Source organism: Lissotriton helveticus, chromosome 3_1 (genome assembly GCF_964261635.1).
Source record: "Lissotriton helveticus chromosome 3_1, aLisHel1.1, whole genome shotgun sequence".
NCBI lineage: Eukaryota > Metazoa > Chordata > Amphibia > Caudata > Salamandridae > Lissotriton > Lissotriton helveticus.
Window position 1 is genome coordinate 1,483,708,258 of NC_136061.1, and position 26,548 is coordinate 1,483,734,805.

The 26,548-nt window shown below is 47.8% G+C and overlaps 1 protein-coding gene across 1 annotated transcript in view; it reads left to right on the forward strand.

Moving 5' to 3' along the window:
- Positions 1-25,725, forward strand: part of FEZ1 (fasciculation and elongation protein zeta 1) — a 729,464-nt gene extending 703,739 nt beyond the window's left edge. Inside the window, exon 10 of the mRNA XM_078682121.1 lies at positions 25,362-25,725. Within this exon, the coding sequence (XP_078538247.1) occupies positions 25,362-25,378 (17 nt within the window). The 3' untranslated portion in view covers positions 25,379-25,725. The remainder of the gene's footprint in view (positions 1-25,361) is intronic.
- Positions 25,726-26,548: the final 823 nt, after the last annotated feature.

Below are 26,548 nucleotides of genomic sequence, written 5' to 3' on the forward strand. Positions count from 1 at the left end.
TTACGATCAGTTCACTAAGTCCACAGCATACCACGGACATTGGTAGCTTTCCCTAATCTGAACTGATTTGCAGAGAACAGTGCTGCCAAAATGGCAATAACCACTAAAGCAGGTCCTGTCAGCCAGCTCGTCGCCAATTTTTGCAAGCAGTAAACACTCATTGACCTCTTTGTAGTGGTTTATTTCTAAACAACATGTTTCCAGTACAATGGCTGCACACGTCCTCCCATCCCTGCTTTCTCCATTAACTGCCCCTCTTTCCAGCAACCAAGCACCTTCTGACAGCGTTCTAATCAGTACATGTATTACATTCTACTTTCTACAACCCCATTACAACAGATGCCTTGCATCCATCAAATCCTAAATTACCCCCTTAGTCGTGTTAAGGGGTAAGATGGAGCCAAAAAAGTCTGCATTTGACTAAAATACAGTATGTTGAAGCTGTGTTGTCCACATTTCGTCAAAAGGTTTTGACTAGGTCAAGATCAGGTCTCATTATTGCGTCATTAAAGTAAAGAAAAATGGAATTTCTATCTTTACTTGTAAAAGGATTAAGACTAGAAAGAAAGAAGCCTGAAGCATGTCAAGCAGAATGAAATGGAGCCATGGCATGATGGAAGAAATTATGTGTATCAAGTGCATCAAATAAAAGTGATACTTCTGGGCTTGAAGGAAAACAAGGTCAGATATAGGAATCCCTCATGACAATCAAGCAGGAGGCTTTCAGTGCCAAAAGGGAAATGTATTTGGCAAAATCGTCCTCAAAGAAGGAGGCAGGGGATGGAGTACTATAGGCCAGAATTCTGAACTCGTTTGTATTGAGTGAGTTAAAAATAGTGCATACTATTTGCTCTGTACTGTCAAAACGTGGCAAGTTAATTTATGGTGACCTCAATCGTGCCTCAATAGATTAAAGCAATTTCTCTTACCATTCCTAAAGTGGTCCCCAATAGGAATAATTGTGTAGCCAACTGGAAGTTTTGAGGCTATGTCAGACACTTAGCAAAGTTGAAGCCAAGTATCAAAATCTGCTATGAAGACTATACGGCCTTCTTGGAGAGTTGTTGTTTGAAGGATGGCTGACCATAGGCCAGCCAGGGGGACAAAGAGTAAAGAGGGTTTAAGGACAAAAGGCTTGTTTCTAGAATATGAAACAGGCAGTCAACTGCTCACCAGTATTACAAATTCAAGCAGCATAGCCTGTGCTTCTTGTCGTAGATGGGCCTAGAGAGGGGTTTCTTTGCACGGCCATACCCCAAGCGCCATTAAATAGACTCAGGCATTTCTAAGAAGTGGACTGCCACAGTTAGGGATCTGAAGCCCAGAAAAAGAGGAAGGCTTTCCCCAAGTGACAAGGTTTGTTGAAGAGCCAGCACATGAGTGAATAATGTGGAAGTAACCAACAGCGACTTGGCAAGAAGACAGTGAGTGACCACTTACCAAAGAGTTGCCATACATGCCCAAGCAGAAGATGAAGCGAGTGTTAACAAGTAAATGAGCATGTCAGAGAAAATGGGTGAGGGACAGAGCATGCCCCATCAATGAACAAGCTAGTGAACGGGAACAAAGAAAGCAAACTAGTGGGTTAATGGATGGGTGTGCGAGACATTGAGGGGTGAGTGAATTCTTAGACCTCAAAATCTATATACAAGTTAAATGTAGAGGGCACGGATGTTAGAGGACATCATGACTCTAAACTATGTGCCTAAACTGTGATCCAGCGATCAGGGATCGATAATGTTCCATAAACATAGGCCCATTTACTTTACCCAACTAATCCCTTCACGCTGGAGTGCAGTGTGATGCAAGTTTATATCCAACTTACCAACTACACAATAGAACCTGCATTACTCCTTACAATATATATATTTGTGCCAATGGATTTTATAAAGTTGAGAAGTTGATAGTAATAATTATGTACTCATTACATTCTACTGAAATGATAGGCTCGTGAATAATTAAAATGTTTTATCGTAAAAAATATTAAATGAATGCTCATGAAGTACCGTCACACAAGGCAAAGACACAGATAATCACAGAGAGAAAATATTAACAATGCATTAATCAAACTCATGTCAAATAAACAGGGCATTGAAGGAGTGGCTAGGCGAAGAGAGAAAAGTTTCAGTGACAATATACATTTACAAATGAATATGCAAATTCAAGAATGTCATCTATACTAGCCAAATAAAAATTCAGGGAAATCTACCCTATGGCCATAAACAGCAGCAAGGCCCTCGAGAAGAGTCGAGTGGCAAAGATTGTCAGGAATCAGGAAACAGATAGGCCTCTATCTGGAAACAGCAAACCGACGACAGCGACGATCTCCCGCTAGCTAAACACCAGCCGACCCCACAAACCAGACCCATGGGGACGTTCAATTATACCCTAAAACCAAAAAGTCCAACCCACATATGTTTCAATGTGAGCACTAACTCCATCTCTTATTGGCTAAGAATGGGGGTGTTCTGTCACACCACTCTCATCATGACCAGTTCATTAAATGTCCCATTGTCTTGAACATTAAGCACTACGACAGATTCTTCCCAGGAAACAACTTTGATCACAATCATAGTAATTATTTCCTGCAGTTTATCATATGGTGCTAATATCTGCACTTCCATTGTTTGCTTCTGCCATCTCGTGAAGGAAGTTGTTTGCTTCCACTGATATCCGAAGTTTGGCAGGCAGTCAGCACACCATGAAGGTCATTTGTTTCATGTCTTTGCATTCTCTCTTCTCATTTTATTCATTTATTTTGTTTAGCAAATATTAATGCCCAAATTGGCATGCAGAAGTGTAGGCCCATGCTTGCTTTTCTACAGAGAACAAAACACAAACATTTATTATTTTCATGAAATGTAATTTTCAATGCACACCATCCCAGCATTGCAATAACCCATGCGCAACTCGTATTATTCCTAGCAATTATTATTATCGTGCACATAAGCCGCATTAGTCTTTTAATCAAAGCTCTTGTGCCCTAACTTTCATGCATTAGTATATGCCTTAGTTCATGCATTTGTTCACGCATTCGCAAAAGCATTTCCCCTTATTTTAGCATTTTTAATAATATTTTCACTGCACACTGTTAATAAAATGTTACTGAGGGTTCAATCTGAGCAGGTTTTATTTTCTCAAAACTCTACTCCATCAACTGCTCAACTACATCTCCCCTTTAAACCTCATTGTCATATAGTGTTCACATCTATAAGCATCACTCATCAGTAGGGAATCCAGTTTGTAATATTCTGCTAAAGTACCATCAAAACAAAGCTGCATTTCCATTGGAAGATGTCTAAAAGAATAACTTATCTCCTACAAATCATCTACTTTCAATTGAATTACTTGTAAAACAAACATTGCAAAACACATCACCATTAGGTTGCCACTAGACAGACACATATTAAACAATAGGAATGTAATTTAAAACAAGTGTTTTGGTCAGATGTGTGGAGGAACTGTAACTCTTTGCTGCTTTGTGCGGTTTCCTGATGCTTAAGCCTACTCCATCACGCTTATGTTGGACTTCCTTATCACAATTATATCTTGGCGTCTAGGATTTGTCACTACTTCAAATGTAGCTTTTACCCACAGTAGAATATAGTGTTGAGGACCACATACTTTCAGCTCTGAAATGTTTGCCAGACTCCTTCACTTCTTGACAAACAGCTATGATGAACTACCTCTGCCATGAAGCATTGCCCATGTAACTTCCTGGTAATCTTCATTATCCTTAGTCTTACACATTCTTGTCACAGAGGCGATCCTCTCCTCAGTGCATGAAAGGAACTGGAAGTAATGGCAAGGTCTGCCCCCATCAGCTGGCCCTATAGGAGGATATGAGGCTGTTCACCTATACGAAGATAGCTTGGTCATAATCCTTCCTGACTTTATCAAGTCAGTTGAAGGGCAGCACTCGGGCAAGTGACAGAGTTGTAATGACTGTGACAAGAACGAGTAGGACTAAGGATAAAGAATATTACTGGGAAGTAACCAGGGCATTATTCCTCCATCCCTCATCCTCATCCCAGCCATTACTTTTGAGAAATACCAAAACTATGCTGCCCTTCAAAAACTGAAATAATTAATGTAAAGCTAGAGACACTAATCATGCTACTCACATCATTAAACTAATGCATCCAGACTTCGTAGTGCATGTAGAATGCATAGCCCTCTGACCAAAAGAACATCTTTTGGACCCCAAACCTTGAAACCAGTAATGTTTAACAAAAGAGTGAGAAGAAGGCCAGGTGGCCACTTGTCAGACCTCCGACAATGGGAACTTTTGTACCTCAGCCCTGCCTCAGTAGATGCCCCATGGATAATCACTGAAAGCAAAGTGTCAGACATGCAAACTGTCAAGTGAATCTACCTACTGATAGAAACATTAGCTGCCTTCCGGCCCTGCCTGCAACCTCCAAGCATTACAAATAAACAGTTGGAGTTCCTAAAACGTATAGACACCCAAGTGGATTAACACTGTCTTTTTAACATCAAGCAAGTGGCACAGCTCCTTCTTTAGAAGAAGGCAAGACATAGTAAAAACCCAGGAGGCATAATCTCCTGATCCCTTTGGGCCATAGAAGTTGCCTTAGAAATGAAAGCAGTGTTAGATTTCAACAAAATTCCATCGTCAAAAACCTCGATAACGGGGGGTTTGCTCAGCAGTGCCCCAAGGTCACCAATCCTCCGGGCAGAAGTGATTGCAACAAGAAGTGCCACCTTCATGGTTAAATATTTTAACTCCACTCATTTCAATTGTTCGAAAGGGAATCCCTGAAGCGATCATAACCCCAAAGGCAGAGAAGGCTGACCCACACATCTGGCGACAGAAACAACAAAAGTGGCACTGCTGTGAATATTGGATGAATTCTGACGGCATAGAAAAGAGCGCACTTTGGTGAGCATGGGCACATTGCTCCACAGGGAGATCTATCATGTCAATGAAGCGCCATGCACCCCCCCGCCCCCACCCCAACTGTTGGACTAGCACTTGGCCATGGATTGGTGTTCCAGACTAGGGGAGCCCACTGGGCCAGGGGTTGTTGCCTAGGCATGCCAAGATATGGGACCGGTCCTGGACATACTCCGGATTAAGCAACGCTGCCTTTACTGGGTGAGGGAAAAATCCTTGTACTGATGTATTTATATTGGAGACCTGGGGTGGAAGCCAGGAAGGGATGCGCTTGTTTGTATTACTGTTATTGCTAAATAATACTAAAACGTAGTCATAAAACAAATAGAATTCTAAAAACAAGATCTTAATCCTGGCCTAAGCCCATACTCTCTCTGGAATATCAAGTGCCACATTTTTATCAATACCTTTGTACAGAAACTGAAGAATAGTAGAGATATCACAGTCAATAACAGATATCTCATACCCAGAAAGAGGAAGCACTGTTGGGTATGGGAATGTAGTGCAGTGGGGAATATGGATAGATTTACGTGTTGATGGGGAAAAAGAATGTTTATTATGTCCTCATTGGTAGATTTAAAAAAAGCCAAGATTAGTTCAATACAGAGAGAGGTTAATACATTTCTGCACCCTCAGTCAAGGTGTCTGGGCAATCTTCAGAACCATAAAGCCCTCTCTGCTATTATTGTGCATCAAACTATTGAATAGAAAGAGTGAAGCTCATATGTATATTACATTTGCAACCAGTGTTCCGAGGTCGAACTTGTACATCCACAAGGCTGGGAACCCATCTTCTTTGGATTTAGCATCTCATCGTTATGGGTGGCTTAGGGGTGAGGTTCACTCTAATACCTGTGTCACCTCTGAACCACTGGCATAAGGAACCTTGAAGGGGCTCCCTTGAAAGGTACGAGGAGGAGCCCCCTCCAGACTCAATCAGGAGCTCTCCAGCAAGATTATTGTGCTGAGAGCCCCCCCCCCTTGAATTTGGGCCCACCCTGCATCTTGAGGGCTACGTGGGCCTGTGTTACGCCACTGCACTGAACCTGCTCCCATCCAGCAGAGAAGAGAATAACAGCCTTCTTTACCAGAAGAAATTGAACACAGAGGCATCTAACATAGATCTCGCCCATGCTATCCTAAAGTTGTTTATCCAAACTCCTACTGAACACTCTAGGCCATCCTCTGCATGGTCAGAAATGCCAAGTGCTCACAGGAGAAGAAGCTTTGCCTCTTCCTCTTGGTGCTTAGAATTTCTGGTCTGCTGTCCCATTGCACACGAAAAACTGTCGTTGTGAGGACCTTCTTGAAGATTGTGAAAAGAGGACTTTGAAAGTTGTCTGCCCCAAGGAGCCTAAAGAATCTGTCAGCTTTTGAGAAGAGAGGAGAAGAGAAAAAATGCCTCTTCTCCTTTAAACAGGCAATTTAGTTTCTCCTCAAGTTGAGCATCAAACAATTAAACACATTAAAACATCATTTAAAGTGTTGACGACATCTGAAATGAATCATTATGCCACCCCTATGAACACAGGTCTCATCTATGCAATGCATCTTGCAGTGTTCGCACCTCCTCCAAAGCGCATACGCATGAAACAATTTGACATAAAGAAATTCCACTTTCATTTTCAAAGCTTCAAGCAAATTGAAGTAATCTTACCCCACCGCTACTGCCTTAAAGAGATTTATGGAAATTGGTGATAAGGGCTGACTAGTGAAGTTCCATAAGCCCCTGCCTCATAGAAAAAAGAGCACACTCATAATGTTTTTAATGTTGAGTCAATCTTATCTATCTGAACCTTGAGGATACTTTCCTCCACCAAGGAGGTAAAGCCAACAAGACTAGCTACCGAAGAATCCCCTGTCACTGTTTCTGTCACTGTTTCTAGGATGACCATACCCATTTTTTCAATCTGCCAAGTTCGGCACTTGTAATATGGCAGACAGGATATCTGCCATGTTTGTGACAGAATATTCCTTCCCTCAAATTCTAAATAATACCATAGTCTCCAATACTATCTTCCTTATCAAATTCTCCTCTGAGAAGTCCATTTGTCACCAGTGATGTTCTTTAGGGGGTAAGAAAGAATAGGAGCCTTCTATATAGTGCCTTTTCATTCTATGTTTCTCCATCATTCAACAGTTTTCAGCAATTCAACACACCCAGTTACTCAATTACTTGGTCTGCACTTCTTTGGTAATACCCAACAGACGTGCACTGGCCGAGGCGAAAGGAAGTGAAAGTTTGTGTGTGTGTGGGCACCTCATGTTTCTTACTTCCAGTGCAAGCGTGCCATCAATAGTGCAGTCAGCCTTCACCGCCGTCCTGCACTTCCCCATTAATAAAGGCTCAAACATCGCAATCGCTTACCTTCACCGCTGGTAAGCAAATTCCTCTATTGACTAGTGCTTCTTTACCTAATGACCAGATTACTCCTGTGAGACAATCGATCTAAAAGAGAATGGCAACATTTATTTCCTCCCGATCGTCTGCACTGCATTGCACAGCACTCTACCCCTGTGTTCGGCACAAGAAGATCCTGGGCTCTTTGCTGAGAAACTAAGGCCAACAGAGATCTAATGTTTTGTCCTTTTCTCATTAATAAGACAGGAGAAATAACTGGAAGGATTATGGGTAGGCTGTAATCTTATATAGTGCATAATAGGGTGGTCAGAAACTACCTTGACTTCCTGTTTTTTTCTCCTGTCCTGAGGCAGGGATCCCCACAAAAGTAGTACCAGGATGATCGATGAAGGGTTAGTGATGATTTGCAACCATTCTTAATGCGTATTTAACTCACTCAATCACTAAGGCAAATATTTATACCAATAATGGCTCCTATTTGAGAAACTGCTGCCCCATCTGGTCAAGCAAGTGACACTTTTTTCAGGGTAGATACAGGGTGTGAAAAAACAGGAAAGGAAAAAAAGCATGAGCACAGACATGAGGAAAAGTGGGGTTGCATGCCACAGAGAAGTGTTGCTCACTGGAACACAATTTTAACTTCTTTTCTGCAAAGCCTCAGCCGGTTCCATCTTCACCTTCTCAGGCTTATGATTCTGGGGGTTATATTACTGTGTCTGTATTTCTCAGTATCTGTCTTCTCCTGGTTGTTGGGTGGTTCAAATTGTAAAAATCCAGTATATCCATCCAATCTTTCTTTACTTGCTTACATTTGCTTACAAGATGCTTACATTTTTTTCGATAATTTAAAATTGGTCAGACAGTAAGATGTAATTTCTTTATATTATGTTGGCTTCTTTCCTGGTCTTCTAAAGTCTCTTCTAACTTAAAGTTTGATCATGAAAATAATATAGTTGAGCGCCAACAATCCCTGTATGAAAGCCTTTCTTCAGTTCACATATCATAGTTGGGTTGTGAAGTCTCTGGCCACTTGTAATAAAAAATTGACGTAACTACTCAACCGTAATAACGTATTAGAGCTGAGTTATGATGGCATGATGCCTGCTTCCAGCAGCCAAGGATAAAGGATGGACACATAGCTTAATTACAGCTGAAGTATCAACCACGAAAAGGAGCACTGTTTTTTCATTCTTCTAATCTGAACAGTGAATAGCCGTAAGGATACATTTATATCAACATATTTTTTTGTGAGTGCTGTAGGTCATTACAGAAAAGACAGAATCTCTCTGCATGTTGCTTCTCATTCTGGGCTACATTTATTTGTAGTGATGTGAATATTGTTTTATGCATTTATTTATGTCTACAACCATAACATAACCATATGAAAAAGCAAGACAACCAAGGATCTAAGCAGCTTGTGGGAAGTGTGATGGTGTTGCCATGTATTAAATGGACAAAATACCCTCTGTCATACACTAAAAAAATATTGCAAATTATACAAATTAACAAAAAGGGGACAAAGGCCATCCTCAAACTATGGGCCTATAAGCCTTCTGTATAACCTTCAAAAGGTTTTTGCTAGTCGAGTCCTCAATATGTTAGAAGATTGGGTGCTGCAAAATGCACACTGACACCATAAAGTGGGTTCTAGAAATATAATAGACACAGTAGATCAGGAAGTATACTTAATTAAACAATGACCATTTATACATTACCCCTCATGGACCTGAGAGCAGCATTTGATCTTGTTCCCAGGTCCCTCTTATGGGGAACACTCAGGTCCATAGGAGCTCTACCTTCTATTCTTAACATAGAGAGACTCCATACAGGTAACTGCGCCGAGGTAAGATGGGGGAGTAATGGTGAACTTATGAAATGCATCCCAGTCAGGAGGGGAGTAAAACAAGGGTGTGTTCTGGCCCTACGCTGTTCTCCCTATACATAAATGATGTAATTGATCATCTTAATGGTTGTCTTAAGGATCCACCAAAGTTAAATGGGCTAGCCATACCGGTGTTATTCGCGAATGACACCATTTTGATTTCCCAGACTCCCACAGGTTTGTAAAATGTATTGGCCACCTTCCAATCATACCGCAATTCTAAAGGGTTTCAAATCAAGACCTTCAAGTCCAAAATAATTACTTTGAACCCACATACAAAATGTATAAGGGGGAAATCTGACTGGGAGATGATACTCAATAGAGTTGGTAATTCTGAGTACTTGGGAACTAAACTTGATGACAGATTTAGCGAAGGTCCCCATCTAGAGAAGAGTAAGGCTGCAACCATCTATTGGGTGGCTACCATTTTGAAATATTTTAGGGTTGCTCGATTTAGGGCTAATTTCAACAGCTGTCAAGGTATATCAGGCCAAAGACCAAACAGCAGTTCTCTACGGGACAGAATTCTGGGGGTATACTACAGTTACCTATCTAACAGTACAAGAACATTGTTTTATAAGATCACTGAGTAATCACCACCAGAAAAAAACATTAATTCCTTTATTCCAGTACATCCTCCTTAAACATATTGAGTTTTGTGCCGCTCTGCAACCTCTTTGGGTCTGGATAAGATTGTGGACCACTGAGGAACTCTGTTTATGGTGAAGCCTTAAGGGGGTTATATCTCTTATTATATTCTCACTGTAGGGGTTCAGTAGGGGAAAATTATTACCATACATGGTACCACTCCATCTAATCAGAACTCACAAATAGGTAACCAGATTGTGTATCTACACTACTCACAAAACATTCACTGTGAGGGTTGAGGGACAGACGCACACATGCATTAAGACGAGAACACTCACCGACCCCAGGGTGACATGCTTCATCATTGGGTTCGCTCATGCACACTGGGACCGCAAGGTACCCAGTGTGGGCTACAACTCTCCCACAGGAGAGGAGTGTAAGGTGTTTTATGTCATCGAATGTAGAGTCAAGTGAGGGGCAGAGTGCAAAAATCAAAATGTGATTTTAAAACTATCTCCTGGATGACAAAGTCAATCCTTTATTTGTGTCTCCAGTGTATAGATTAAAAACGAGATCATAGATGGCTCTCGCTGCCCCCAACAGACCCTTGTTGAGAAAGCCCAAGCTTTTGACCATCATTACCACACTATATGCCCGCACAGGAACACAGCTATGTCTGGCTCGTTCTTCGATTCTGTTCCCCTTCCCTGGCTGCCCGCATCTGTTCCTTGCCTATTCAATGAGCCTCTCTCAGCGGAGGAGGTTGGAGAAGCATTGTTCAGTATGGCCCAGGCAAAACTCCGGGCCCAGATGGCTTTCCTATGGAGTATTATACTATTTTCCAGGAGACTCTTATCCCTTACCTCCTGTTGTTCTACAAAGAGGTGTTTTTCCTCCTGGAGCTAGCCTCGCCCCCATAGTCTTGATACCCAAAACACAAGCTCCGTCTACGTCGTACGTAGCATAATGCCCGAGATCACTCCTCAACTGCGAGGTTAAAATCTTTACATTTGTCTTAGATAACAGGTTCAAATTCATCGCGCATGAGTTGGTGCAACCTGACCAATACAGCTTTCTGCCATCCCGGAGCAGGAGACACTGTATCCTCCAGGCCCTGGCCCACTGTCATCGGTTGTCCTTGAATCCAGCCTTGCTTCTTCTCGACTTCGAGAAGGCTATGGTGAACTGAGATTACCTCCAGCCGGCGGCTGACTCGTGCAGGCCTCAGACCAAAGTTCCAGAGCATGATCCGGATCCTCTATTCCCACCTTAACGCCGGGTCAGGGTCAAAGGTGTCCTCTTTTTTACATTTATGAGTCCTCGAGCACCCTCCCCACTCACTCCTTTTCTTTTTAGGTCGAGCCTAGCGGCTCCGTGCATACACTGCTCGCTCTGTGGAAGCCTCTCCGCCCATATTTTTGATTAGCTGGTGTCATTGCCCTTGGTAAATCCGGTTTCAGATTGATAATGAGGCTTGTTAGTCCCTCCTTGTTACCGCCCTGTCGTCATTAGTTACATCCTATGAGGACTGGATCTTTTACTTGTGGCCTTACGCAGTCTCCTTCATAAGTCGGTAAGCACATTTTTTTTTTATTTGCCGCGCGGTCTGCATTCACTTTAGCGGCCATGCTTGTTTATTTAATTAATTTGCAGCGCTGGCCAAAAGGGAGCGTTTCTACTCACTAATCTAACAAGCATTTGCAATGCAATAGGTCTCGCATTTACGCGAGTTCGAGCTATTGACATTGCAAATAACACTGCCTTTTTTGTTTGTTATCGTTTTTAGTTCAAATCTGTTTTATTTTTTAACACAGCGTTAAGCCTACAACCTCGTGCCGAGGCCGGCCGCGTAGATGATAACTCTCGCGTTGTAGTGCCAGCGTGAACGGGGAAGGGGCTTCAACACAGCGCCTTGCCTACAACCCTCTAAGGAGGGCCGGCCGCGTGGCTTAAGGGGGCATAGCACAGAAAATTGTCACACGTGAGAGTATATCCGCTTTTGCGAGGAAGGCGTGGGGCATGAAACTAGCCCAGCTGTCGTACCCAACAGGGCACAACTGACTCGTAGAGAGACGAGGGCCAGAGCGGCAAGTGGGAGAGAAGGAAGTAGGAGGGACGAAGGAGCCTGAGGGTAGGCAGAGAAAGAGAGAGAGGGTGGTGGATACGCGCAGCCTGGTGAGGAGTGAAGTGTAGGGAGTCGTGCGCGGTAGCATTAGCATCATCTATAGTGTGCATGGTGATCAAAGACACAGCCTGGCCGGGTCCGCAGGAACAATGGCATCCTCGAAGAGGTGTAGCGCGCGGAGTCTAGGGGGCATATGTCGCGCGTATTCTATAGAGCAGAGGTGCCGCACTAAGGGTTCCCAAACCGCCTTGAATCGCGTATCCCGCGCCTGCAACCTTGCTGTGAGTAGCTCCATCGCCAGGACTTGCCAAAGGCGCACAAACCAGGAAGCTATGGGTGGCGCCTCTGCTCGCTTCCAGTATATGTAAATGTAAATGTACATGTATTTATATAGCGCAAATCAACGACCCGGTATCTAAGCGCTTGCTTAGGGAGCCCGTCCTGGTATTCCCCTGTGAGATACCCCGGCAGGGTATCCACAAGGTGAAAGCCAGGCATCCCGCCGCGAGGGGCCGTAGTGGAGATTAAGCAAGCTATTGCCCAGAGTCGCAGAGTGTGACCCCGTGAGTCGAGTAGGCACCGGAGCGAGAATTGTCGAGTCTGTGGAATTTTTGAGCCCGAGACCCGCCGAGGCGGGGAACCGAACCCTGGTCCACGGCCGATCTCAGCTTCCGGGTCTGCCGCCTCTAACCACTGAGCCACGCTTCTCCACATATAGGGCGATGAGCTGTTTAGCTGCACCCAGCATTTGGAGCGTAAGGATCCAATCGCTGCGGGTAAGTGCCTTGAGCGCGGTAGGATAGATGCCGAGGAGGATCGTGCTCACTTCCTCAGGCAGGGGAAACCCCAGCACCCCTTTGATGTGGCTAAGCACCTCCTTCCAGAAAACAGTCAGGGTCGGACACGTCCACCATATATGCACAAAGTCACTAGTCGCAGAGTCCCATCTCCAACACGTCGGCGAAGCGGTGGGAAACATTTTGCTAAGACGCAGAGGGGTGTAGTACCATTGTGTGAGCAGTTTATAGGCGTTTTCCCTCTGCGGGATGCTGCGGTACACCTTGGGTATATCCCTCCACAGTCTGTTCCATTGGGAGGGGTCGATGTCGGTTTCCGTCGCCAATTGCCATTGTCTCTGATAGGAATGTGCAGGCGCCGACGTAGGGTGCTGCAGTATGTAGTATATTTGCGAAATTAGCCTCCTCAGCCCCCCAAGGGAGCGTGCCAACTTCTCAAAGGGCATAAATGCCCGGGTGGCCGCTTGATACATGTCGTCGCTCGCGGTCCAGTGGCGCAGCTGGGCATGCTGTAAGCTAGCCGTCTTAGGCACCCTAAATTCCTCCCTGCAGTCCTTCCATGTCTTGGGCGAGCCCCCAAGGAAAAGGTCTCCAACTACTCTGCAGTCCCCTTGTATCCATTTGTCAAACGCCCGAGATTGATGGGCCAGGGGGAACTGCGGGTTCCCCGCTATCGGGGTGTGTGGGGATGGGAACGTGGTGAGACCTCTAGACACGGCTATGCTATCCCAGATGTCTAGAACCGTTCTTGTGGGGACCGCGAGGTATGCACTTCTGGAGCCTGCCGCCCGCGGGAGCCAGGGCAGATCCCATATGGTACGTCCTGTGACCGCTCGATCCATGTGGAACCAGTGTTTGTCGCTTTCACGTGCGCCCCACTCTACCACGATGCGGAGATGTGCGGCCCAGTAATAGTGCACCAAGTTGGGACACGCCAGGCCGCCTCTGTCCCTCGGTTCCATGAGAACCTTCTGCGAAAATCTGGGGCGCTTTCCGCCCCAGATAAAGGACGTGAGCTCGCGTTGAAGGCTCCGAATGCAGTGGAGCGGGATAGGAGTGGGTAGGCATTGGAACAGGTATAAAATTCTAGGGAGGATCGACATCTTGACCGCATTAAGGCGTCCCAGCCATGAGATCATCAGAGGCTTCCACTTCCGAAGGTCCTCTAACACCGCTTTGCGACACTCCGTCCAGTTCACCGAGGACCAGGAGTCTAGGTGGGGGGTGAGAGTAAGGCCCAAATACCTGATATGGCTTTCCGCCCATTGATAGGGCACAGCCTTCTTCAGGGGTGGGATATTCGCCGCAGGTACGGTGAGGTTGAGCGCCCAAGATTTAGTGTGATTTATTTTAAGGCCCGACGCTTGTTCAAATAGGCAAAGCACCTCATGGACCGCTGGGAGGGATTCACGAGGGTGTGTGAGGGTGAGGATCAGGTCGTCCGCGAATAACGCCACCTTGTTGTCCCTCCCCCCATGGGCGATTCCATGTATTCTAGGGTCGCGCCTTATCAGTGCCGCAAGGGGTTCTACTGCGAGGGCGAACAGGAGCGGCGAGAGTGGGCACCCCTGCCTCGTGACTCTGTGTATCGTCAGCGGTGACGTTAATTGACCATTCACCCTTATTCTGCCCTGTGGCCCTAGGTATGGGGCCATGATACTCGCTATCATTTTGGGGCCTAGACCTAGTTTCTGGAGGACCTCTTTTAAGAAGGCCCAGTCCACCCGATCGAAGGCCTTCTCCGCGTCAAGCGAGAGAAGGCAGGCCGGAATGTCCCAGTGCCGCACCTTGCCCACCAAGTGTGCCAGTCTGCGTACATTATCGCCCCCCTTCGGTCCCGGATGAACCCCACCTGGTCCGGGTTCACCAGTCCCGGCATGTAAGGGTCAAGTCGCTTGGCCAGTATCTTGGTATAGATCTTCAAGTCGGTGTTTAGGAGGGCGATGGGGCGGTAGGAGGGACAGAGCGCAGGGTCCTTCCCCGGCTTCGATATCAACGCAATCTCCGCCATTCCCATATCAGGGGACGGACCAGATGTGTCTGAGAAAGAGTGGAACAGCCTCAGCAAATGAGGGCGAAGTTGAGCCTGGAAGATTCGGTAGAAGGTCAGTGGCAAGCCATCTGGCCCCGGGGTTTTCCCGGCGGGGAGATCTTTAAGAGCCGCTGAGACCTCGTCTTCCAGGATGGGCTCCTCCAGCTCCATTGCGCATACCGGTGACAACGGAGTCCCCTCGTATTCAGCGAGGACAGCCGCTCGCGCCTCCACCGACGTGGAGTCGCTCGCGTACAGGGAGGTGTAGTAGGCTACAAAGGCATCCTGTTTGGCCCTTTCAGTGACGGCACTAGTACCATCCTGGCGTCGTACAGTAGCAATATGGGCTCTGGCTGTTCTCGCCCTCAGTCGTCCCGCCAGCAGACGTCCCACCTTGTCTCCCCCTCGTAGTATTTTTGTTTGAGCGCTAGTAGGGAGTGTTCCGCCTTGTTGGTGCGCAGGAGGCGAAGTTGTCCCCTAAGGTTTGCCAACTTCCGTCTGGATGCCCGGGAAGGTCGGTCCTTGTCCAGCGCCTCCGCCCGCTTGATCTCGCCCGTTAGGTCAGCCTCCAGCTTATAGGCCGCCCTGCCTCTCGCTATCGCCAGGGAGGTAATGGGACCCCGTATGGTGGCTTTAAAGGCATCCCACACTACCGGGAACGGCGTTTCCGAGATATCGTTGATAGCGAAGTACGAGTCTATGGCTTCTCGGATGTTGTTAACATCCTCCGGGTCTCGAAGGACGCTCGGTGGGAGGGTCCACCTGCGCTCCCGGGGGGTTTGCGCCAGTGGATCTTGGAGGGTCAGTTCGACGTGTGCATGGTCCGACAGCGAGATATCCGATAAAGCAACCTTCAGCGTGTCCCGCATCAGGTCTAGAGAGATAAAGAAGTAGTCGATGCGCGAGTAGGTGCGGTGGGAGTGCGAGTAGAAGGTGTAGTCGCGTATCCCGGGGTTGTGGTATCGCCACGCATCGACGAGTCCTAGGTCCGTAATCTGTTCCCTTAGCGTGGCTGACATCGCGCCCGTGCCGCTAAACGCATTGTCCCCGCGGTCTATGTCCGGGTCCCATACTAGATTAAAATCCCCGCCTAGTATTGTGCGCGGTTCACTGGTCCAAAAATGTTCCCGCAGGAGCGACTGGAGATATTTAACTTGCGACTGGTTGGGTGCATATACATTGCCTAGCGTGAACTGCATCCCTCCCACCTGTACTGTGGCCCGAAGGAAGCGTCCGTCACCACTCTTGTAGGGTTTGGTGGATCCCTGCCTAAAGCCAGCCCTGCACAGTATCGCCACCCCGCCGTTTTAGTGTCAGCCGAGGCCCAGAATTGTGTGGGGTACCTGGGATGTGCCATGCGTCTAGTGTCCCCCCGCAAAAGATGCGTCTCCTGGAGGAAGACAATGTCAGGGGAGTGATGGAGAATGTAGCGCCATACCTGATTTCGCTTGTTGGGGGAATTAAGGCCTCTGACATTAAGCGTCAGGACTTGTAGGGGTTTAAGAACGTTCACCGCCATAGCACTAAGGGGATTAGAGCCGCCCCGTCACCCAACATTTCCCACCCCGTGGAGCGGAGGGGTTCAACCCTCCCATCCCACCGCAGTTGCACAGACATCCCTGGAAATCTCCGAATCACCACTCTAAACCAGGAGAGAAGAGGTCTAGTACAGAAAAGGCTCAGACGAGAAGTAGGAAAAATAGTACAAGTAGGAGAAGAAAAGGTACTTAGAGGGTATATAACCACAACAGGCCAACGTGGCCGTAGAATAGTGTCCCAGGTTCCGGGCATCCTCTACCCGAGGGTTTGGATGGACTCAGGAATGTCACTTCCTAAGGGACAGTAAGGGGGGTGTTCTGCTAGAAGGGTGGGTCTCGGTTGCCCCGAGGCCCGTCTGCCCCGCTGCCCAGGGCGGATTCGGGGGGTCGCTACCACAAATTCAGCGCAAAGGTAGTCGTGTCACATCGATCGGTTCAGAGGCGCCAGGTCCCAACGGTGAGGAGAGCACTCCCGGGCTGCGGGTCCACCAGGACCGATCCTCACGGTCCCCTCCATGAGAGCAGCTGCACCCCAGGCCGCTCCTCCGCAGTCCCCGCTCCCGCCAGAAACTCGTTGAGGCCTCCACCAGTGTCCAGTTGACCTCACTCCTTGGGGTGGCAGGTTCAATTCAGGGAGCGCTCTCCGCCCGTGGTGCCTGGGAGTGCATTCACATAGGGACACCGTAGTGAGGGGATCGTCCTATTGTCTTTCAGGGAGCGCCGAGCCACGATAATTGATCAGTACAACTTCAGGAGGTGGGGCGGTGTTTTCCTCGCTGGTCATTGAGTATCGAATGTCGAGAGTCGGTCCTCTGTAGGCTACGGAGTGCGGGGCTTCGTAGGTTGCCCCTCGTGGTCATCTTCAAGGGAGCAAATGTGTTCTATGATATCTCGCTTGGCCTGTGATGTGGAGCAGGCATCCACTGGGGGTGTTCGGCGACGGCGAGTCACCGTGGTCCAGTCCGGTCGGGCCGGGATTCTCTCTTGTCGCTTGGGGCGGGAGGGGCTGCGCTCCGGGATTCCGAGAGTCCAATCAGTTGTGCCGCCTCGCGGTAGGAGCGGATGGTCCTGCGCTTGTCCTCCCAGCGGAAGATGAGAGCGAAGGGATGACCCCACTGGTAGGGTATGTCGAGGGCCCGCAGCTTCTCTGTCACCGGGCGGAAGACCTTTCTTCTGTGCAGTGTGTTGGGGGCCAAGTCTTGAAAGATTTGGATCTTGTGTCCTCCATAGCGTAGGTCCTGCTTGTCCCTCGCCGCTTTCAGTATGGCCTCTTTCTCCGTGAAGTAATGCACTCGGGTTATAATGTCCGGGAGGAGGCCCGACCGACCTCCCGCACCGAAGATCCGATGGGCACGGTCCAAGAGTGGTGGGGGGGCGTCTTCATTTCCCCACACCTCGTGCAGAAGTAGGGCCACATAGGCCATGGTGTCCGTCCCTTCTTCCCCGAGTGGCATGCCCCGGATACGGAGGTTGTTGCGGCGCCCCCTATTCTCTAGGTCCTCTTGCTTGATCTGGAGCTCGATGTTTTGCTCCTCCAGGGCTGCGACTCTCTGCCACAGCTGCTCCATATCTTCCGTGCGCGTATCGACGGTTTTCTCGAGCCCGTCAACCCTGTCTCCCAGCTCGGTCACTTCCTTGCGCAGCTCCTTGACGCACGAGTGCACCTCCGACCTCAGGGACCCTATCTCCGATTTTAGGTCCGCCATGAAGGATGACATGAAGGCCTGTGTCACCGGGGGTGAGGAAGTAAGAGGTGGCGGCGTCTCCTCCGTCGGCGCTGATGCTCCCGCTTTGCCCCACATAGCAACCACCGATGTGTCCTTGGACGTCGCTGCCGAGTCCGCCTTGCCCCCTCTGCCGTGCGTCATGATCAGTCCGGAGCGCAGGGTCCAGCCACCCGGAGCGTCACCCGTCCCAATGGGCGCGAGTCCTCGATGGCGCTGCAGTAGCTTGGGGACGTTCCCGTAGGCCACCAGTAGTCTCCTCCCCTCTCGTGCTCCTACTCACATGCAGGCCCGCTGCACCCAGGGGATAGGTCGGGGTCCGTGACCTCAGCGGGCCACACAGCGGCACCCACGTGTGAGTGGGTCGCTAGGGGGGCCAGCACCCCCCTCGAGCCAAGGGCGTGTCACTCCTCACCCCCGCGGCACGTGGCAGTCTCCCACGGGGACAGCCGAGGTGCGCTCCGCTCCCCCACCACTTTCGCAGCCCCCGGGGGGGGCAAAGAGACAGCGTACAGTTCACCCCAGGGCCCCAGTGTATATAGGGGGGTACTCACACGGCTGCAGTCAATTCTTCCCGGGCCAGGCTGCGGGGTGCGGGCACCTGCGGAGGGAGCAGCTCGCCCAGTCAGCCGAGAGCAGAGTTCTCCCCAGGCAGGGGGCCCACCGGTAGGGGGAGAGGTGTGCGGGCCGCCTCTTCAGCCAACCAGGCAGCGTCGACTCCTCCGAGGTCCTCTCTGAGGCGGGGGGGTGGTGAATCCGGTCCAGCGTGGGCGCCCAGACAAGGGCAGCAGGGCCGGGCAGTGGCTAGCGAGCACCCCTCAAAGCGGGGCTCCGTCGCACCCACGGGAGCCCCAAAGGGCAGCTGAGTCGGGCACCCGGGCCAGCGGTGCCGGTGGAAGCAGGGAAGATGGCGGCCGTGACGCCGTCCGGGGGCGCGAAATGGCGGACAGCACTTGCGGCGAGCCTAGCCGCGATGAAGTAGCCCAAGGTGCCGCCGGGGCATCAGGTAGCAGGTAGAAGGGGGCCGTGAAGGGAACAGGTTGCCAGGGCGCCCCCGCGGCAGCCCATGATCTTTTTGGCTGGGTCCCCAGGCCGTGAGGCAGTCTGCGGCTTTCCCGCGGCGTGCGCGGCCCTGCGCCTCCTCCAAAGCCGGGGCCTCTCGTAGGGCCGGCAGCCGAATGTCCTCCACCCCCCCGCCCGGGGGTCTCACCGACGCCGGCAGCTCCGTCCTCTCTCTCCGCTGGTCACGTCGCGCGCAGTCCACGCGTAGGGAGGCACCACCGCAGGTCCGCAGGAGGCTCCGGTCACCCCCTCAGCGCTGCGGGCCGCCCGCAGGGGAAGCAAGAGCAAGGCCCCGGCCGCCAGACGCGGCGAAGAAATGGCGGCGGTGCGCCGGCAGCTGAGCGCCGAGGCCTCGGACGTCCTCAGCTGTGTCCCCCTCACCAAGGCGGCTGCTCCGAGGGACGCCCCGCGTCCAGGGCTCAGGTAGGAGATGGGGTCCCCCAAGTAGCCCCCCGAATATCGCTCCAGAAAGCTTATTAAGGCAGCAGGGCAGCGGAGCTCACTCGAGGTGCGCCCGTTTACATCGCCGCCTTGACCACGCCTTGTTATCGTTTTTAAAACATAAATAAAAGGCATTGTCATTTACAATGCCATTAGCTTAAAAACTCATGTAAATGCCAGACCTATTGCATTGCAAATGCTTGTGTTTTTTAAAGCAGCACGGCCGCCCTGTAACATGGGTGCCTGCTTTCAATCACTTTAACCCAGCATTATCTTGTGTCTTTTTCAACACCCCCCCCCCCCTTCAAGGTAAAATGTCACCTGAAAGGATTAGCGAATTTAGTCATATGAATTCCAGGTAGCACATAATCTCGTTCTAATGGGCTGAAGATGACAACAGCACATCTGTGTTACATCATCTGTACTAAAGTGACCTGACGGGTTGTTTTTGAAAAGCCTGTTTCATTAACACCATCATCACCACTACCAGCACCACCACCACAACCAGTACCACCACCACCAGTACCACCACCACCACTAGTACCACTACCATCACTACCAGTATCACCACCACTACCAGTATCACCACCAGTACCACCACTACCAGTGTCACCACTACCAGTACCACCAGCAGTACCACCACCACCACCACTACCACCACCACAAGTACCCCAAGTACCACCACCACCACCAGTATCACCACAACCAGTACCACCACCAGTACCAACACCAGTACCACCATCACCACCAGTACCACCACCATCAGTACCAACAAGTACCAGTACCACCACCAGTACCACCACCAATACTACCAGTACTACCATCAATACCATCACTACCTCCACCAATCCCACCACTACCAACACCAGTACCAGTGCCACCAGTACCACCACCTGTACCACCACCGCAGGACTAGTACCACCACCACTAGTATACAATAACCAGTACCACCACCACCAGTACCAACAAGTACCAGTACCACCAGTACCAGTATCACCACCACTACCACCACCACTACCACCACTGCCAGTACCATCAGTACCAGTACCACCATCACTACCAGTACCACTCCTACCACCACCACTATCACCACTACCACCACCACAACCAGTACCCCAAGTACCACCACCCACACATCAGTACCACCACCACCATCAGTACCACCACCACCAGTATCACCACCACCGTACCACCACCAGTGCCACCACCACCAGTATCAACAAGTACCAGTACCACCACTAGTATCACCACCGGTACCACCACCAGTACCACCACCGCTACCACCACCGGTACCAGCATCAATACCACCAGTACCACCACCAATACCACCAGCACTACCACCAATACCACCACTACCACCACCAATACCACCAGTACCACCACCAGTGCCACCAGTGCCACCACCACCACCAGTACCACCAGCAGTACCACCACTGCAGGACCAGTACCACCACCAGTACCCCCACCACCAGTACCACAACCACCACCACCAGTACCACCACCGCCAGTACCAACACCACCAGGACCATCACCAGTACTATCAGTACCAGAACCACCAGTATCACCACCAATACCACCAGTACCAGTACAACCACCAGTAATAATACCACTAGTACTAGTACCAATACCACCAGTACCGCCAACAATACCCCCAGTATCAGCACTACCACCAATACCACCAGTAACACCACCAATTCCACCACTACCACCACCACCAGTACCAGTACCACCACTACCAGTACTACCACTACCAGTACCACCACTACTCTCACCACTACCAGTATCACCACTACCAGTACCACCAGTACCAGTACAACCACCACCTGTACCATTATCACCACCAGTACAACGACCACCAGTACCACCACTACCACCAGTACCACCACCACCAGTACTACCACCACTACCACCACCAGTACCACCACCACCACTACCACCACCACCACCACAAGCACAATCACCACCAGTACCACCAATACCACCACCAGTACCACTACCACCACCAATACCACCACCAGCAGTACCACCACCACCTGTAACACCTGTACCATCTCCAGTACCACCAGTACCAACACCACCACCAATACCACCACCATTACCAGGACCACCAGTACCACCACTACCACCACCAGTACCACCACCACCTGTACAAGCTGTACCATCACCAGTACCACCAGTACCAACACCACCACCAATACCACCAACATTACCAGGACCACCAGTACCACCACTACCACCACCAGTACCACCACCACCAGCACCACCAGTACCACAAATACCACCACCAATACCATCAGCACCATCACTAGTACCACCAATACCACCAGTACCAAACACCAGTACCACCACTAATACCACCAGTACCATTGATCCAGTAGTAATTTCACTGTAATTTCTCAATGCAAAACCTCATTTACCTCTAATTTATCGCTTTAAAGGTGATGGACCTTTGCCACCGTGTATCACTTCCAGGAGACTTTACATAAACATGAAAAATCTAAATGTAATTAATATTTAAGCCAATAAAGAGAATTGTGAGTATTTTAAAGGGTTTTGTTTTCTAGTTAAAAGTTAAGGTTCTCTGACCCTTTATTCATTAGTCAAGTATCAATCTGGTTACAGAATTTAAAATAGGAAAAATAAAATTAATACAGAACATATTAAAGGTTGCATACAAAGCAAGGGAATGAGGCATCAAATGTCAGACAGAATTCTTTAAAGAGTTCATGAAAAATATCATTCAAGAGTGAGTTTTGCAAGGCTAATCAGTAATTAATAATTGCCAAAAATCCTCCAGAAAGAGAAATAAATGCATAAGACAAATCTTTTCAAAACGAATTAATTAGTCAAAGCATAAACTTAGAGTTTTAGCATCTAAATCTAAACCAGTTCCATCAGCTGCCCTCTCTCTGCCCTGGTCTGTTCAATCTCTCTCTCTGTGTATAACATAGAGAGACTGCCTGCCCTTCACAAGACCACTGAGGAATGTGATCTGCCTTGCCAAAAATATGACGTGCAAGGCTGGCCTATGCGTCTCTGCCCCCTCCTCCCTCTGTCTCTCCTCTGACGCAATCTCCTCCCAGACTGCACCCACGACATTCACGTACCTAACCCATATGATGTGTGGTCAGAATCTGCTCCCTCTCCTCATCTCTCTTCTAAGCCAAAGGCTTAAGGCTTAAGGCTTAAGGCTGACATGCCCCCTACCGGGTCATTATTATTATTGGCTGACTACACTAATAATGTTGCAATTTCAGTAGAAACCTGCACTGTGATTGGTTAGCATAGATGACATGAGGGTCTCACCATCCTGTTCTCATTGCAAATCCAACCCATACCAGTTCAAACAAAGGAAGCGTTAAGGCTTAATACAGTCATTTGTTTCACTATCAATAATTATACAAATGTTGCAACATTTAGATTGAAAAATGTATCAGTCCATTTTCTTTTCGCTTTCACATTGCACGCAGGAATGACACTCTCCCACAAACACTGGTACATTGGCACTGTGACAGGAGTGTACAGTTCACTGTGGCCTTGACCCATGTGTCCTCACATGAAGCGCTTGGCAGTTTATGCAGCTGACACAATCTTCGGTATGTGCATGTCTCTCTCATTCAGCACACTGCTAACAATTCTCAGCCATGCTGGATTCTTAGGCATCCATTTTATTTTGGGCCCAAAAACAAAACAAACACAAAAGAATATTAATTTAATTAAATAAAACCCATTATGTTTACCTCCCCGACACTAGTACCAAGTATTAGTTATTACTTAGCAAAATCTATTAGTTTAAAGCAGCTTTTCTATAATTTGTGCACAACATGCAAAAGTGTGCAATGTACAACATAGCATAAACATGCATGAGTGCAAATTTTCAAAGCGGACACAGTAATACATACTCATAGCAACATGCTCTAATGTTTTAGAAAGCTTTTCATGCAAAATGTGTTTGCCCCACATGTAGTGTTGGTGCATGGTTGATTAATTAATATACATTATAAGAAGATGTGTTATGAACTGAATATGCATTGTCTAGATATGCAACAAAGCCAAAGTCTCTTAAGACAGGAACAGGGAGTATAGATTACAATGACAAGGAGCAGGGAGGGGAGAACACATTCCATGCTTATCTTCAAAGCAATCAGGAGTTTCTCTACACTGCAAAAATATATGTTAATTCAGCACAATTATGTGCTCCTTTAAAAGTAAAAAAAAACATTCTCTAAATTAAATGTACATTCTATAGTGAGGTTAAATCTAAACTAAACACATTAACATCCATGATCAATTAATTACATGTGGTTTTAAAGCATTTCAGACTGAAAGCATTTTGACCAGGCCTCATTTCATGTCTTTCACTTTGCATGCACCAAAAGTGCCACTTTCATGTTTCATGTTCCATCTGTTTTCATTTGCACCAACATCTGCGTGCCATTTTAAATGTAGTCTGTCTGAAACACAAAACAGATCGAAATCTAGCTCTATCACCAATACCACCAGTACTGCCACCATTACCACCAGTACCACCACCAATACCACCACTACCACCACCAATACCACTACCACCAGTACCACAACCACCAGTACCACTACCACTACCACCATTACCACTATCACCAATACCACCACAACCACCTCAGCGCCTCTCGCTCACTAGTAATAGCAGGGGCACTGTACGAGTCCGGAACTGCAGCTGAGACCATCCCTCCCTCCCTCCATGCGTGCCATAAAGCACAGCCCGCCCTCCACCAGGAGGTGAAGCCAGGGCCCTTCTACAGCTTGGGTGTTTATTAGGCCAAAGATAGCAGTGACATTACGCAATGCCATACTGCACATTCAAATCACGGAAAGGGCAGGAAATAGCCCCCCTCCCGTTCTTCCTCCTGAGCCCCGACAGTGTAATCACAGTGTGAAAGGTATTTATAGCTCGGATCATGTGTAACTCTCACTTCACACTTTGTGTCTGTGTAATTTACAACACTTACACATCTTCTTCACTGCACTATTTATCACTACTTTGAAGACATCGCAGGCCGGTCTCTTCCTCTGACATTTAAAAACCAGTCGAAAAGGCCCTTTATTGCAATGCAATAGGTGTCGTATTTGCAAAAGTTTAAGCTATTCGTATTGTAAATGACAATGGCTTTTATTTATGTTTTAAAACCCAAAACATAAATAAATTACATTGTCATTTACAATGTCAATAGCTCAAACTCGCGTAAATGTGAGACCTATTGCATTGCAAATGCTTGTTTAACTTGCCTGTTGCTCTTGCTGTTGTTTACATTGCCCTGATAGGCCTCTGCAGCACCCTCGGTCCCTGTCATAGCAGGCACAGACAATAGACCAATGTGGACTGTATTTTGTTTAATTAAAATCTTTAGCTTTTCTATTTTATGTATTTGTTCTTAAACTACCTAATGGTTTAGGAATTATAAGATTTTTTTAATAAACTAGACCAACGATTCTATCTCATTCCAGTATTTTACTTTCATGGAATTTATGACAAATGCTTTTTGCAAATGCTAGTTTTCCCCCTAAAAGGGGACCAATTTTGAAAGTCTGCTTTTGAGATACTTTCAGTAAATTGAATGAAAGTGGTACACTTTAATTTGCATTTTAAGTTCATCTGACTATGGTGGGACAAGAACACTTACATCATTATAGGGCCATATGTATCAACACATTTCCCCATAGACACAGAATGGGCAAAACCCTTTGATACATCTGGCCCTTAATTATTTTCTATTAGAGTAGATGTTTTGCCACAGGTGATGGGAATGTCAGGAGACTTCAGAAATTGTTGTTCTATTTTGAGGTCCGAAGTATAGAACACTTCACATCAACATGACCAACATACCTAACCAGCCTGTTCTCATTTCTTTCCAGTGCTTTGCCCCACCTAGCAGCTACTGCTAAAAAAGAAGACGGATGTAAAGAGATAACGAGGGAAATCTCGCGCTGTGCCATCGCCAGGACTGCATGCTACATTCTTAAGTCATTCATTTACAACTGTATGGCATTAACCCGAATTAAACCAGAGTACAAGCCAGGTGTCCATTTTCTGTTGGCTGATAGTCGTAGTACCCAATGAGTGCATGAGTGAAAGACGGGCCTGCACAAGGGTTGCCCCTTTTTCCTTCTCAGCTGCCACTGCAAGACGATGGATGTTTCACCAGATTCTGTCCCGATCCCAACGTAAAATGGCCCACAACGTGAGACTAACTTTGAAATAAACGTACATTTAATTACACACGTGTACAACTTCTTTGGGGAAGTAAATGTTTTTAAACAGTTGAAAAGTTTAAGTTGACATTGACTTTTCCTTTACACTGGTCTTCTCAGTACGAGATGGTAAAAGCAAATCTTATTAAAAAATACAAGCACTGACCTATAACTCAACACTTATCTGCCAGAGACATAACCAAGGACATATGTTTGCAGTTATTCTGTAGTATATTTAAGCAGTCAATGGACATTTGTTTAGACACAAACAAATATATAGAATATGTTGCTGTGTTGTACTTTTAAGTTCTTGTTTTACGTAAAGGTGGCAGTGACGAGTGTACGATTTAATTTATATTTTTGCAACACAATACAATGTTTGTTTGCTAAAAACAGTTTTGTAATGCTTTTTTACCTCGTGTTCTGCAAAAATCTTCAGTTATCTCTGCATTTCAAAGGTGCGCTGAGGGAATTATAGCTTGTTTAATGCACATCAGACTCTTGGTGCTAAAAATAACCGAACAAATGAAACATATGACATTAAGAACATTCATGTCCTCTGCTTTACTGGAGAGACCTGTGTATGTATAGTATGTATGTATAGGCATTTATATAGCGCACTACTTACCCGTAGGGTCCCAAGGCGCTTCGACCGCTGCGAAACCCTTCCTGGCTTCCCTGAGAGATGGTCCCTTAATGGGTATCTCCAGGGTGAGACCAGGCATCCCCGGCGGTCTGGTGGGGCCATTAGTGAAGATGAGGCAAGCTAATGCCCAGAGTTGCCGAGTGTGAACGCTGATTAGAGTGGGCACCGAGGCGAGAGAATTATCGAGTCCGCTGACCCTGGTCCA